The 15,825-nt window shown below is 40.2% G+C and overlaps 1 protein-coding gene across 2 annotated transcripts in view; it reads right to left on the bottom strand.

Annotated features, from left to right (window-relative positions):
* Positions 1 to 15,825, bottom strand: part of LOC149926298 (ATP-binding cassette sub-family C member 1-like) — a 94,985-nt gene that overhangs the window by 26,476 nt on the left and 52,684 nt on the right. For both annotated transcript variants that reach the window (XM_090158528.1, XM_090158527.1), the window contains exons 11-15: positions 12,799 to 12,945; positions 12,647 to 12,737; positions 2,833 to 3,020; positions 1,421 to 1,597; positions 1,128 to 1,295 (exon numbers count right to left, since the gene is read on the bottom strand). In XM_090158528.1, the coding sequence (XP_090014654.1) occupies positions 1,128 to 1,295; positions 1,421 to 1,597; positions 2,833 to 3,020; positions 12,647 to 12,737; positions 12,799 to 12,945 (771 nt within the window). The remainder of the gene's footprint in view (positions 1 to 1,127; positions 1,296 to 1,420; positions 1,598 to 2,832; positions 3,021 to 12,646; positions 12,738 to 12,798; positions 12,946 to 15,825) is intronic.

Below are 15,825 nucleotides of genomic sequence, written 5' to 3'. Positions count from 1 at the left end.
GCGAGTCAAGTAAAGTCCCCCATCTTCAACCTGACAAAATCAACCCAAATCTAGAGTTTCCCTTCTAAGACCCAACCAAACAAAGCAATCAAGCCCCCTAACCCTACGTAGATTTCCATTTTACCTGCGAGTTCCCGAGCTATCAGTCACTAAGGCCGAGAACCGAAAGAAAAGAGTAAGTTCCCTTTAAGATTTTGCCAGGTCCTCTCGTGTTATTTCATTATTTTGGTTTATGTCCCCATTATATTATTTTTAAGAGTGTATTTTGTTAAAAAGGATTAAATAAAGATAATTTTGATTGAGATCATACTGTTTTTTCGTCTGAGATTCCACAACCTCCCCTTTCCCTTTCCCCTTTTATAATCATTTTCGGTGGGAGCGTATAACACCGGACTATTAACATCATTTGATTACTTTCCATCTAATCACCAAAACGCTCCGACTGGAGAGAGGTTATATCCCCCGCCTTAAGACCTACATTTGTAATGTTGTCATTATTGAGAAGATTAATTACAAGAAGCCTCGCATTGAAGATGGCAATAGCTGTCCTTGGGTTCTCGTCGGAGCACACCACCCTGGATGAGAGTGGGAGACCCACCAACCTATTGTCTACCACATGAGGCTCCTGAATAATTGCGATGTCAACACCGCCCTCCTGACAAGTCTGCCTTAAAGTAGATGTGGCAACCTCCCCTTTGCCAAGATTAATTTGGACCAGTCTGATCTTACTGTCCATTGGGCTAAGTTCTAAAATCGGTTCTCTATCACAAATATTGCAGTTCCCCCATGTAAAGTGGACAGAGGTTGTCCAGAGAGGAGTGCTCCGAGTTGACGTTAGTCTTTTTATCACTGTTGCTTCTGACACAATTAACACAAGCTCTAATGACATTAGTACAATCCGTGAACTTATGTTCCTCGGATCCCCAAAGAGAACAGACATGGTTATTGATATGATCGCAGGATGCCATAACGTGTCCAATACCCATACATTTAAAACACCTAGGAATAAAAAGATACTTCCTCCAACCATGTATTTGCCACCCAATACGAAGTTTCTTTTTGCCTATTTTAAGAACGTTTAAAATGGCATTAGGAACCTCTAGGTCTCGTTGACAGTGGAAATATACCTTATCTTTCAGTAATCCGTTCGGTCCGATCACATTCGCGAAGATATGCTTTGCCGTTTCGGAGTCCACAGCGGCGAGAGGGTCGTCCAACAAGTAAATGTCTCTGTCCAAGTAGAGTGCCCTGGCTAAGCTCACTCTCTGCTTCTGACCACCACTTAAATTGATGCCCTTCGGAAGCGTAAACAATCACTTAAAAGGAAAGGTGTTATTTCCAGAAGTTTAAATTTATCCTCCCAACAAATATAAAATTTGCCCCATTATTTTCCTGATATTTTTCAATTTTAAATATTTACTTTCTCCCCAATTTCAGTTTCGTCAAAGGCTGGCAATGTGTCTATGTCGTCCTTCAGCGCGCAAGCTTCGATGATTCGTTCATATTTTTGAGGCTCATAATGGTCATGAAAAATAACGTTTTTTTTGAGTGTTTGATTTTGAATCCACGGTTGTTGAGGGACATAAGCTACGGAGCCCTAAAATGAAGAATCAGTTTACAAAATAACAAAATCTTACGTATATATAGATAGATCTAGAGAGATATAGATATATGCCAGTTTGGTGAACCTTGACCAAAGTTGGAGAGGAAAAAAAATTGAAATTATAATATTGACAAAATATCTAAAAATTGTTTAAAATAAAATCCTTTTTTACAAAACTTAAAAAATAGATTATTTCAAACAATTTCGTAATATATTCGTTCAATGTTTGTACATTTTTAAAATTTATATTACATATTTCCAATTTTAGCCATTTTGGTTCATTTTCACCAATTTTGTTAAAATTTATCAAACGTTGATTAATTTTTATTTTATTCGTCTATAAATTCCATTATTTGTATCCATGGCAAAACGGATGCCCATTGAATAATTAAGTTACATGAAGGTCTACCAATCCCTCGTGTTTAAACAAAATCGTTGGGTTACACTTCGCTTTATCTCCTTGTGAGTGGTTTATTTACATCTGCAAAACGTCAATTATGAAAATCCCCAACTTAAATGGCGAAATGTTATCAGGTATATTCGACGTCAAATTTTACTAAGGACAGCGTGATCAAACATTGAAAACGTCATTGTTCACATAAATTTAGCAAGATTTTATGTATTTCCAAAAAAATATACATTATTATAACCAGCCACAAGTTTTCACAAAATATATTTCTTATGTACTAATAAAATATCATAATATTATTTATAAGATAGCTGTGCGTATTGAAAAGAAAGCATATTAGGCTGATAGAAAAAATTTGATGATCTTAGATGATGTGTGGTAGAGATCGGCGGAGCAAATAAATTAACTGGCAAAATTTCGATTAATCATAAAAATTGCGGTTAACCGTTTATCCATGCATATTATCCATGGTTAGAAACGATTTAATATGGGAAAAGGCCAAAGATAACTCATTGTTTTTTGGATAATTTTGGTTTATGGATATTATCCAAATAAACGGTTAATTTTTATTTGAACGCCGACCTCTAATGGGTGGTGATTGTGTTTTATCTATAAAGTAAACTGTATAACAAACAAGCATGGATTAATACTCCTTAAAATGAAGTTTAGTTTTTTAATTGTAGATTCGTCCATTTCGTTATCACGTTTTAAAAGAATCGAACCAATCTTATAGCTAATCCGATTCTGATTCCCTATTAATGATACATATCTAACAACATTCTGCTAAAAGGAGTCCATTTTAATGTAATATATTAACTACCTGAACATGTACTTCTCCCGAAACTTTCACCATATCTCCAAGAATTGTTGATAAAAGGGAAGATTTTCCTGAGCCGACGTTTCCAATAACCGCTACCAAAACACCTTTTGGAAAATTTAAATCTATGTTTTTAAGAACAGGATTGAGCTCAGTTTCCCAACTGAACGAACCTCCAATTATTTCAACCGCTGAAAAAGAAATTCACAGTTATTAAGGAAATATAATTAAAGAAAAATAATTTTACAACACGACAAACATTGATCAATGCTTCTGACCTAATTTTTTCAAAACATGAGGTAATTCACAACTCTTAAAAGGAGACATCCCGTGTCGCTTGTCCCAAACAATATCCCTTTATTCCGACCAGTATTAAAACCGAACCCCGACCCATAACTGTATCTTAACCGATTTTTACCTTTGCCACGCCAGTATAGTTTGGAGTTACTTTCCCAATAAATTGTATTAAATCTACGTAAATTTTAGCGCATAAAGCAAGTTTTTCTTTATTTTATTTTACCAACCCAATTTTCAAAAAAGTTGTATCAACCGCCATGGCCGCCAGGTATCCCAAGGATTTGTGTAAGAAATCCCATTTTTGATTTACCGTTGTTTTACATTATTTGTTCAGCTTAAATCTAAACATAAAAACCTTTCAATCAAGTTTCATTGAGTCCCCTAATCACTGTCCGACATTATCATTTTTCCTTTACTTATTGTCAGCGCACTGCTACATCATAATAAAAGATACGCGGAAAGCAGGGTAATAATGAGTATTAGGAGTGAGGCATAAAAATGCGAAAAACGGGTTTTTTCATTTAAAGAAATTATCGCAAGGGGAACTTTTTAGATATCAAATGTGAAAACCCTATGCAGGCTATCGTACCGGATTCTGCGGTTTCGTGTTTCAAACTACTACTATGGATTTATAAAGACATGTACTAAATTCTATCTATCCAAAGACTAAGTCTGAACTTATTATTTTAAACTTGTTGTAACGCTATATTTAGTTCCCGAATATTTCTTTGCTTTTGGTACTATATTTTCGGTAAAATTCAATTTAGTTTTAGTTGGGAAAGTGGTCCTACGTGTGTGGCCAATTACTAAGCTCGCGCTGGTCGCTGGGTGCAGTAATTGGTCTTGGATTTACGATCACTCTCTTCAACGCCTTTGTCAAAAAGGCCGTTTTTAGGAGGAGGTGACTCTGTAGGCCTAGGGGTCGATTGTTTTAGAACATTTAATCATTTTGATAGTATAACGGACGTGTCAGTTTCGTCCCTCGATTTAACCATGGGTTTGACGCGTACCCCTACCTCCTCTCGTCCGGCTTCTCCTGTTCTGACCGGTAATAGTCAGTTGGCTACTGGTAACACTCAGAGTATGTCAGGAAATAATGGTCCACTTCCGCTTACCCCCAGTTCGGGTTTGGTGAATGCTATTAATGCTCAAAGTAGTGGTAGTGTTGCGGTTGTTGCTAGCTCCCCTTCTCCGGGAGGTTGCCAAGTTCCAGCGGGGGGCGCTCAGATGGTGTCAATAAGCTCAGATGTTTTGGATCGTATAATGGCGCAATTAAATTCTCTATCGGCGGCTCAAGTTGCTATACAGGGCGTTATAGCGGGGATGCAACCCGCTGCGCCGTCCCCGCCTCCTAATGTTGCTAGTGTTGTCAGTGTTTCCCCTTCTATTACCCCCCCCATCAACTTCTGTTGGTCATGCCCCCCTGTGCGTTGTCGGTAGTTCGGCAGCTACTGTTGTTAGTAATACTCTTGCTAGTGGTGGTAGTATTTCGTCCGTTGGTATTAGTAATTATTCTTCCCCTCCTGTTTTTAACAACCCTCCCCTTGTTGTTAGTAATCATCTGCCAATGGGACATAGTAATATTCCTTATCCTCACACTGTTCCTTGTAATAACCTTCCCCCTGTCGTTGGTATTAATAATCCCTTTGCTGCCAGTGCTACTGTTACCCCGCTGCTCCTAATAGTTTTAACGCCCTTTTGCAACAGCTACTACAGTCCTCTCTCCCGGTAGGGCAACAATATTTCCCCCCCTTCCAAATTAATTCGATGCCGTCGGCCAGTTCATCCTTCGTGTGGACTAACCCCTTACCACCCCCTACTTATGCGGGGAATGCTTCGGATCCAGGGCCCAAAGATTTTCTGCGTAGAGCTCGACAGGTAATGGCCACAACCAATGACCCCGAGCATGTCTTTATCCATCGTTGGATGCCTAATATGTTAACCGGCCCGGCAGCGGACTGGTTCCATTCGGAGCCCACGTTTAGTAGTTGGAATGAATTTGAGGGAAAGATGCGCGGTACTTTCGAAAGGGCGGCTAACGATAACTACGTTAAGGATAAAGTAGCCGATATGAAACAAGGTCTCAATGAGGGTGTGAATTCGTTTACATCCCGTATGCAGGTTTGTTTTGGGCAGCTAAACGTTCCCCTGTGTCCGGCGGAACAAGCTAGATTAGTGTTTCGTAATTTGAGGCCTGAATTAAAAATTCATTTGACGACCAAGGTTTTCAATAACTTAAGAGATTTGATAGACAGTGTGGAAGCGGTTGAACGTTTATCCCCGATGGCTCACACTTCTGGATCTGGGTACCAACTGCCGCCTAGGAACCACCCTTTCAATAATACGTGGTATGGGACTCACCCCCCCCCCCCCCCGCACGTCCTAGTGACTCCGGCTTACGCTGTTACACCGGCGGCCAGTCCGGCCATCTTTCTCGGAATTGTAGTAGGAGAGTTCGCCCCGCAGTTAATCCCCCCCGCGGCGCCAGACCCCTCGACCTTCTTTAAGGATGGCGTATACTTTAACCCTAACATGACTTGCTATAACTGTAACGAAGTCGGCCATAAAGCTCTGTTTTGCACGAAGAGAAGAGGGGGTGGGAGTAATTCGGGAAACGGGCGAGCGGACACCCCAAAAAGAAGCCCCGCGGGCTCGTCCGCATCTCAGCAATAGATAGTGATAGGTCGGGGAAGCGCGCGGAAAGTCATTGTATGAGGGGTCCGTCTCTGTTGACAGGCGGCCAAGATTTCATTCATATTTTTATTGGGACACTTCCGTGCGCGGCGTTGGTAGACCCTGGGTCGTCCCATACCATAATTAACAGTGCTTTCAAACCCCTTTTAGAAGCCCAGGGATACCCCACTACTAACCATAACATCGCATTATGTCAACCAGACTCGACTTTGATGTCTACCCAGGGTTTGGTTACGGTTCCGTTTAGTTTACCGAAAAATAATTTAAATTTTCAGGGCGTTTATGCTGATAACTTAGCTTTTTCGTGCATTTTGGGACGGGACTTGCTAGGTGAAGTTGCTATGGTTGTTGACTATGGGAAAGGTAATTATTCGTTTGGTGATAGTTGTGTTGAAAAGTTTCAGTTTAGTAACAAGGTGATTAACCTTCCCCGTGGATGTTCCGCTATTGGTCCCCTCCTGACAGCCGATTTTGTGAATGATTTTACCGATTATGACGGCATTAGGCACGCGTTAGATGAATGCCCCCTGGTAGGCGAAGATAAAATAAAGTTGGAAAATCTAGTTATGAAATATGAAAGCATATTCTCTACACGGCCAGGGAGAACAAACTGTGCCCAGCATTATATAGAAGTTGAAAAAGGGTGCCGGCCCCCTTCCGTTATCCCCCCGCCAAACGGCAGGTTATTGATGAGCTGATAGATGAAATGCTCGAGCAAGATCAAATCGAGCCGTGCAGTTCACCGTGGGCCGCGCCCGTTGTTATAGTGAAAAAGCACGATGGTGCCCCCCGAATGTGCACTGATTATAAAGTTCTGAATGGTTTGACTCGCAAGGACAAATATCCGTTCCCCAGAATCGACGGTATTCTCGATTCGATGCTCTGCCCAAAATACATAACGACTCTAGATATGCGCAGTGGTTACCATCAGGTCCCATTGTTTGAAGGTGACCGAGACGTGGCGGCTTTCGTGACCCATCGTGGGCTATTTCGCCCCAAGGTGTTAATGTTCGGGCTCACGGGAGCGCCAAGTACGTTTCAACGTATGGTCAATAGTTTATTTATGGACTTAACTCAGCATGGAGTCTGCGCATATCTGGACGACATTATAGTTGCTTCCGCGGATTTTAACAGCCATATCCAGGTTTTAGCCGAAGTGTTTGACAGACTCATGAGGGCAGGCTTAAAAATTAAAGCGTCCAAAACCCACTTTTGCAAACCCGAAAGTAAAATTTTAGGGCACATTGTGTCATCGTCGGGAGTGTCGGTAGACCCGGAGAAAACGGCCACAATGCGGGAGTTTCCAACTCCGCGCAATGTTCGCCAATTAAGAAGGTTTTTGGGGATGGCTTCTTACTATCGGCGGTTCATTGAGAATTTTTCAAAGATAGCTGCGCTGCTTAATAGTTTGCTGCAAAACGACGTGGGTTGGTCGTGGGGTAAAGCCCAGGTACACTCTTTCAATGTCTTGAAAGATAAGTTAGTCACCGCTCCTTTATTGTCGTCCCCCGATTACAATTATCCTTTCGTGATTCACTGTGATGCGTCTGGCGAGGGTCTCGGCTGTGTCTTGTCACAGGTAATAGGAAAAAAAAGCTACGTGATACAATATGCTTCTCAGTCCCTTAGTCCCGCTGAGAGAAAATACTCCACCACCGAACGGGAATGCTTGGGGGTCGTTTACGCCGTTGAAAAGTTTAGGCCATATATAGTAGGAGCGAAGTTTGAGATCTATACCGATCACAGTAGTCTGAAATGGCTCCTCACCGCCCCTGACCCCACTGGCAAGTTCGCCAGGTGGAACAGCCGCCTCCAGGCGTTTGATTTTTCCATTCATCACGTCCCGGGAAAGGATAATGCCGTCGCCGACGCGCTCTCGAGAATCCCCGAATGTTTACCCCCCGAGGCTGGTCAAGTCGCGGCGATAGCTAGCGCCCCCGCCCCCCAACGCTGCGTTCTGTATAAAAAACAGGAATTAATAGATGCCCAAACGAATGACCCAAAGATCGGTGCCTTGATTTTGTATTTAGACGATAATGTAATGCCAGAGGACTCCTCAGTTAAAGAATGGATTGAAAAAGTGGCCCCGAAGTGTGATATTAGAAATAAAGTAGTTTACCAGGATGTAGGAAAAGGCAAAGATTGCGATACTTACAAAGTTATAGCACCCGATTCTCTGAAGGCTAGAATTTTACACGTAAGCCATGATATTCCGGCTTCCGGTCATTTTGGAGTTAAGAAAACTCTCGCGAGAATTCAAAAGCAGTTTACGTGGCAGGGTTTAACAAAAGATGTTTACGGTTATTGTAGGTCATGCGCGGTGTGTCAGGCTCATAAAGTTTCGCCACAATTACCGGCAGGGTTGATGAAATCGAATAGTACGACGGAACCATGGGAGTGTATTTCTATCGATATTAAAGGTCCCTATCCTCGCAGTAGGCGTGGTTTTCGCTACATTTTAGTGGTTACCGACTATTTGACCAAATGGGTTGAGATTTTTCCCCTGCGGCAGGCTACCACCCGCCCCATAGTGAAACATTTGGTTGACGACGTTTTCTGTAGGTACGGTCTACCCGCTAAAGTGTTAAGCGACAATGGGCCCCAGTTTGTTTCGAAAATATTCAAAAGCGTGATGCAACAGATGAAGGTGACGCAACGGTTCACGTCACTGTACCACCCCCAGAGTAACATAACCGAGCGGTTTAATAGGACTATTGGTACGCAAATTGCCTCCTTCGTCACGAGTGATCATAGAGACTGGGATGTAAATTTACAACAGCACGCGTTGGCTATAAGATCGGCCATCCAGGAGTCTACTGGTTATAGTCCCTCCGTTTTGATGTTTGGCCGGGAGGTTAGAACCCCGCTCGATTTGGTAACCGAGTCCGAGAACAGTCCCGATGACTTTTTAGATGAGGATAAGGTCAAATGTTACGGTATGAATCTCTTACCCCGAGTTAAGAAAGCCCTGGACATTGCGAGAAGTAACATGAAAAAGTCCCAAGAGCGACAAAAACGTTCTTTCGATAAGCGTCATAGGGACGTGGAGTTTAAGGAGGGCGATTTAGTTTTGCGTATGACGCATTTCCTATCCAATGCGGCGGAAAATCACTCGAAAAAGTTAGCCCCGCGGTTTGATGGACCCTACCGTATAGGGAAAAAGTTTAGTAAGCTAACGTATGGGCTAGAGCTGATGAATGAAAAGCCATTAAAAGGCACATATCACGTCTCTCAGTTAAAACCGTTCGTTGCGCGCACTGAGTTTCAGTTAAAGGCTAAAGACTTAAATCTAACCGACGCACCGTTAGATAACGATAAAAATGAGGAACCCCAGCGACGCGGTGGTCGCAGTTTAAGACCCCGCAATGCCGAAGGTCGAGCTATCTGTGGGTCCCGTTAGTCACCCTTAGCTTGGTGTACTTTTTTTAAATGAAAATTAAGTTTTCATCTGTTTTGGAAAAGTTGCTTGTGTCAGATATTTGTGGTTAGTTGAGTTAGTTGTTTTTAATTTCTGTGGTACCATGTGGGTTGCATTAAGCATCTACAGCAAAGAGCCGGCTGTTGTACGTTTGGCTCGTTACCCATTAATATGGGTTAAAATTGCATTGAGATAGGTAAGGTTTGTTTTTGTGGTATACCATGACCCCTACTCTTCGTTGGTTTCGTGTTTCGTAATTTTGTATGAGTATTTCCACCCCCCCCCCCCCCTGGGCGCCTGTACATAGCGAGATATCTCAATTTTTTTTGCTTTAATTTGCACATAGTATAGTTATAGTCTCATACTTGTTTGAATTGTTTTTTTTCCTCGGAGCTGTAGTTTCTGTTAGTTCGCTGTTTTTACGCTTGTGATTTTGGCCATCTGTAGGCATATATTACACCCCTTTTTTTTAACATTTCGCTGTTTGGGATAAACCATGGTCGATTTCTTCCTGACTTGCTGCATTATATATTTTGTTTTTCTCATTGAGGCTGATCTCAAATATGGTCTCACGGGGACGTTCGACGCTTGTCAGGAGGGAGTTGTAACGCTATATTTAGTTCCCGAATATTTATTTGCTTTTGGTACTATATTTTCGGTAAAATTCAATTTAGTTTTAGTTGGGAAAGTAGTCCTACGTGTGTGGCCAATTACTAAGCTCGCGCTGGTCGCTAGGTGCAGTAATTGGTCTTGGATTTACGATCACTCTCTTCAACGCCTTTGTCAAAAGGGCCGTTTCTAGGAGGAGGTGACTCTGTAGGCCTAGGGGTCGCTCTACCTATTATACCGTGTCCTTATCTTTTACTTCGGAATTGGCGGTAGCTGCTTTCATTTCTCCCCTTCTTAAAATACACATCGATGAATTGTCAATCCCTTCTAAAAGCCCTCGTTCTTAATTTATCATAGTCATTCTTTCCAATTTTTACATTGCTCCCAAGAAAATAAGGATTGCCAAGCTACTGTTAAAATATTTTCTAGTGTCCATTGTTGTTTAGTGTATTTTTGTTATTGTCGGGTTTTAAGGAGAAACTCCGCTCCTAGCTCCACTTAATTGCTTTATTAGGGCCATAAATCGTGCGTGGCCCATATTCCCGGGTTTTCCCAGAAAACCCATCGTCACGAGCATTCCGCGCGAGGGGTCACCCCTGTTCGCCAATTGGGCAAAGGGAAGATCAGCCCCTTGGTTCCCATTCGGTCGGGGCGATGGTCAAGTGTTTTGATTGACATTGGCTCTAAACAAAACTGAGGTGTTGGCACCGAAAACGACGGAGAAGGCCGAGAAAAGAGTCCCGCATGATTTGATTGAACAAGTGCGCGGGAAAAATCCCATAGTGTCGTGATCTCCGTCGCAATCCGAAAATCGGAAGACCAAGGTGGTTCGCGGCAAAACGCAACGGGAGAGTCGGCGCGGCGAAGCTGCAAAAAGCTCGCGTAATGAAGCGCTGGTGCGTGGCGTCCGTCCGGTGTCCATGGTGACGGCATGAGAGAATCAAGCACAGAAGTTGGACCTTCGCTGAACTTAAGTATTTATGTGTATTTGTTTATTTGTCAATGATGAAGGTGGGCTAGGAGTGTGGGAGGTGTGTAAATATAGTTTTATCTCGGTTTTACAGTGCAAATAGTTCGTTTTGGATGTTTAAAGTGTATTTGTGTATCTGTAGTTGTTAGTGTGATGTATAATGGTTAGTCAGGTGTTTTATTTAGTTTAGTTGTTTTGTATTCCGGGTTAGTACATAGTTGTTATCTAGGTACTGTTATATTTGAGTTCAATTAAAGTTTGGCAATCCTTATTACCGTAGTTAATAATTTTAAAAGTAAGCTTAACCCCTAGACAGCAGCAATCGCAACCCCGAGTAACGAAGGGTATGCATCACTCCCAGGAGTTAAGGATACAATTGTAGCGACTCAGGGTAAGTTGGCTTTGGTTTCCCTGCAGACTAAGAAACAACGTTACATTGTGGTTTAAAGTAGAATTATACATCAGTATTTAATATGGCATGCATCATGAAAAACTGAAGATCCTCACAAGTCAAGAACCCGCTGGTAGTAAACAAAAGTGATATTAGAGTTACAATCAAATGGCCACATTTCTTTCTAGAAAGGCCTGATGAAATGTGTGCAGTTACACTGCACTAGCCTGTTTGAATTTTTAGAGGGACTCTCAAAGAAGGCCTAGTTGAACTGAAATAAGTCATTCAGCCGAAACTTTGGGTTCACAATGAACGGCAAATCTCTTTTATTGGTGACTTTTTTCCTAGTTTAGTTTCTATAATGAGTTTCAGCAATTTAAATGCTGTAATTTTACACGTAATCCTTTACAATTTAAAATTTTCTCAGTTTACTGTTAGAGTTTCAAGGCTCAAATTTAAGGAAAGGGTTTTAAAATATATAATGGGTGAGGAAACATCGATGGAAATTATTTTAGAAATATATTTTTATTTTTAAAATAAATCCAAAAAATAATTCATTAATTATAAAAATTTTCCAATATCTGTGCCTTCATAGATTCGAACTACCCCTTAAATCGAACTTCCAACTGCTTTTTTAAAAGCACTTTTTATTTAATAGCTGTCCCTTTGCTCTGCCTCACATGGAATATTTTGCCTAAAATTTATAATTTAAAATAAAAGATAGGGATGTGCGAGTATCAATTTTTGACTACTGAGTCGAGTTCGAGTTTTCAAAAAATTTCTTATCAAGTTCGAGTTTGAAAATCTACCGTGTTAACGAGTTTTAAAATAACCCCTTTTCTAAGCTTCGAGCCCTTAACGAGTTTTAAAATTATCAACGAGTTTTAGGCTTTTAACGAGTTTCCATTAAATTAAGTTAAATCACTTCATCACTTTCATCAATCAATAAAATAATAATTATTTAGTTAAAGTTGAAAAGTTGGAATAAATATTAACTTTTATTCGCTAATGATCTAATGAAATTAAACAGAAATAACGAAATGACAATCGACGTAGTTCGCGTAGTATTTTATTTTATTTCTGAAACCGAAGTAAAATTCAAATGACACAGCCAGGGGAAGGATTAATTTTAATTGGTTTAAAGTTCATATTAGACATTATATATAATCTAACCTTGGGGCTATTATATACTTTAAAGTATTTGCAAATAAAGCAAAGTTATAAACAGGCCTGAATATATTTTATTGTTAAAATTGTTTGGCTGAAGAAGGACTGCGGTCCGAAAGCTTCGTGTAAATCAACAATGATTTTAAATACATGCAGTAACTGATCTTTTATACAATTTTGACTAGCTATATTTCGCAAAGTTTGATTTTAAGGTATTTTGTGAGTTGCCTTAATTTTTAAAATAACAAAATTAAACGTTAAGTATCCTTACCTGATTTCGAATTAACATTTCCGAGTGTTATATATGCACGTCTTTCTTCGGCATTTAAAACCGTATTAATTCTATCGACAGATACTCGACTCTGGAATAATATCAAATCACATTATTTTGTTATTTAAGGATACAAAGTTTTTTATCCTTACCAAAAATGCGGCGTTGAACAGATCAGGTATGTTTCGAAGAGTATAATTGAAAGTTGCAAATAATTGCAAAGAAACAAAAGTGGTTGCTGGGGTTAAATCTGTTGAATCGTTCAATGACAAATAAATGGTGAAAGATACGAAAGGACCCTAAGAAAGACAAAAGAAATAATTGAAAATTCTAATTCGAATGCAAAATTGAAAAGGTTCTGTTCGGAAGAAATCCTAAATAAGGCTCTTTCCATGAATGAGTTATTGACAGCGTTGGTTGCATTTAAGCCTCGGTCACACTGTCGCTAGAAACAAGTTGTAATGTTTAGTTTATCTCATTTTACTTTCCACAACTGGACGCGGAACCTTCGTAATCTAGGTTTAAGGGTCTGGTGTGGCTGAGTTTCGGCTTCCCAAGTCGCTGATTTACGTGTTATCACGCCGACTGCATATAAGCCAGCCCAAAGATAACCGTACATTAAAATGCAATAAATTTAAATAAATACGAATAGTCACGTTGCTTGTCGAGAATATATCAATATCGCATTAAAGTGAGCCATAAAGGAAGAACGGACCCCTCTTATGGAAAGCGGTAAAAAGCCTCGGTTAAAATAGTCGAACAGGAGAAAAAAAGCCTTATCGAGAAGAAAGATATTTTTCTGGTTGCTTTATAAACCTAGATTGAAATTATTAATAATTTAGAAGTAGCATGGAGACCAAAATTATAAGCAACGAGAAAAGACTTCCAAAGCTTCCTATGGGTGGTTTTATGTATACCATAAAACTGTTAAAACATAAGGGTAAAAGTCAAATAACTTCGCGTTGTGAAAACATTTCGTCATTGAGGTGCCATGGTTCCATAGAAACTGATTTGAAAAAAAAAAGAATCCTTCTGCTACTGGGATTTATAACCATGCTGGGAGAACTCCAAACACGTTTAAAGTGTCTGTATGATGATTTTATTCCTGGTCGGAAGAATATTCCAAAATCCCTTCATGGATTTAGCCAAAATATCCAGTTCCACCAACCTGACATATAGTACTGTTTTGTAATGAACTATATGATAAAAACTATATATGCTATTGCATGCGATAGAGACCTCTAGTGGCGGAATTTTGAATCACCTGGTGAGCTACACAATCGCAGTTAAAAAATCATTTCCCGTAGCGTTACGTGATTTTTGAGGCGTCTTAAAAAGGTTTTTAACGTAAATAACTATAGTTAAAAAATATAAATTTTAGACAAACGGCTTCAGAAAGCTTCGACACAAAATATTATCGTTTTGAGATACATGAGTACTTTATTTTTTAAGAAAAACCCTTGAAAAATATGACGTAGTTTTTGAAGCATCGTATGTAAAAGAAAATAAAATATTTTGTTCGCTTTGATAATACATTGCATTTTTGGAAATGGACAGCGCTCAAGCTTTGGCTAGTCTTGTTGCGAAAAAGCTTAAACGCAAAAGGGGGGGAGAGCAATTAATAAAGTACACTAAAGTCACTCGCCGACTGAAAAACGAGAGACTCTTAAGGGGTGATCAAGAATTGAAATGATGAACACGTTAAGTTAATTCAAACCAAAACCATTTATTTTCAAAACCTCTAACTACCGAACAAAGGCGCACAAAATAAAGGTAGCTAAAGAATTTTTAACCGCCGCTCTTCCTTCTTTCAAAATTACAACTGCCTCTTCAACGGCCAGAAAAACGAGGCCAATTTTTCCACAAAAACCCGGATCTTGGGCAGCGAGGCTACTCCCCACTCCCCACTCCCATTGGTCAAGACCCATTCAAAATTTCCCCAAACATTCCAAACTCGTGACGTCGGAAGGGATTAGGACCCCAACAATATGGCAGTAAGTGCCAAAAATACAAATTATAACAATGAAATGAAACTCGAAAAATATAAAACTAAATAAATACAATTACAAGAATAAAATACACAAGTTAATAAATTTACACAAATCACAATTATACACTTAATAACAATTTTAAACGTACACAATTAGACACATGTTAATTATTTTATATACAAAAAAATGGGGCATGAATTTAATTTTTAACAGACTCCCGCCCTTGACCAGAATGGTCAAGAAAAATAAGAAAATTAAATATTAATACTCTATATGGTATAACATTTGCACAGGCCGTCTAATCTTAGTGCCATTTGGTAATCTTACAATGCACGATCTAATTCCTTTACCAAACTCATCCACTATACCATATCTCCACATTAGGCGAGGAAGCTTAGGCTCCTCAATTAAAACAAAATCACCAATTTTCAATTCTTTCGTAGGTTTACATTTTTTAACATTGTGCGCGGAAGGCAGTTCCAACATATAATTACTCTTCCACTTTGTCCAAAATTGATCCAACAAACTTTGACTGTGTTTTAACCGAATTTTTAATTGTTCCTCTTTGGGATTTAACCGTTCATTTTTCCCGAAAACCTGAGAAGGTAGTACGGTCAACCTCTGACCGACTAAGAAATGGGCGGGGGTTAAAGGTATTGGCTCCTTGGCGTCCCCGTAAACAAAAGTGAGTGGGCGAGAATTAATGGTCGCTTCAATTTCGGTTAGTACCGTTTGAATTTCTTCAAAATTTAATCTAGATTTCCCAAGCACATTTCTGAGAGCTACCTTAACAGAGCGAACGAGTCGCTCCCAAAACCCACCCCACCAGGCGGCGCGATCGGCGATGTACCTCCACGAAATTTTGTGAACACCGAAAAAATTTATTACTTCCGGACTCCTGATATTTTCAAACAATTTGGCAAGATCGGCGTCCGCTCTTTTGAAAGTCATCGCGTTATCGCTGTACATAACCCGAATAATTCCGCGCCGCGAAATGAAACGCCTGAAGGCGAGTAGAAATTTTTCCGTCGATAAATCCGACACCAGTTCTAAGTGTACCGCGCGCGTTACCGCGCACGTGAAAAGCGCCACGTAACATTTGTCCATGTCCTTCGAATAGAGAGGACCCGCGAAATCCGTTCCAGTCACTTCAAATGGTGGCCCCGGAGTAGTCCTTGTTGCCGGTAG

The sequence above is a fragment of the Leiobunum rupestre genome, chromosome 9 (assembly GCF_980474605.1).
Source record: "Leiobunum rupestre chromosome 9, qqLeiRupe1.1.hap1, whole genome shotgun sequence".
Lineage (NCBI taxonomy): Eukaryota > Metazoa > Arthropoda > Arachnida > Opiliones > Sclerosomatidae > Leiobunum > Leiobunum rupestre.
The sequence above is the reverse complement of the archived record's forward strand: the minus strand, read 5'-3'. Positions and strand labels throughout refer to the sequence as shown.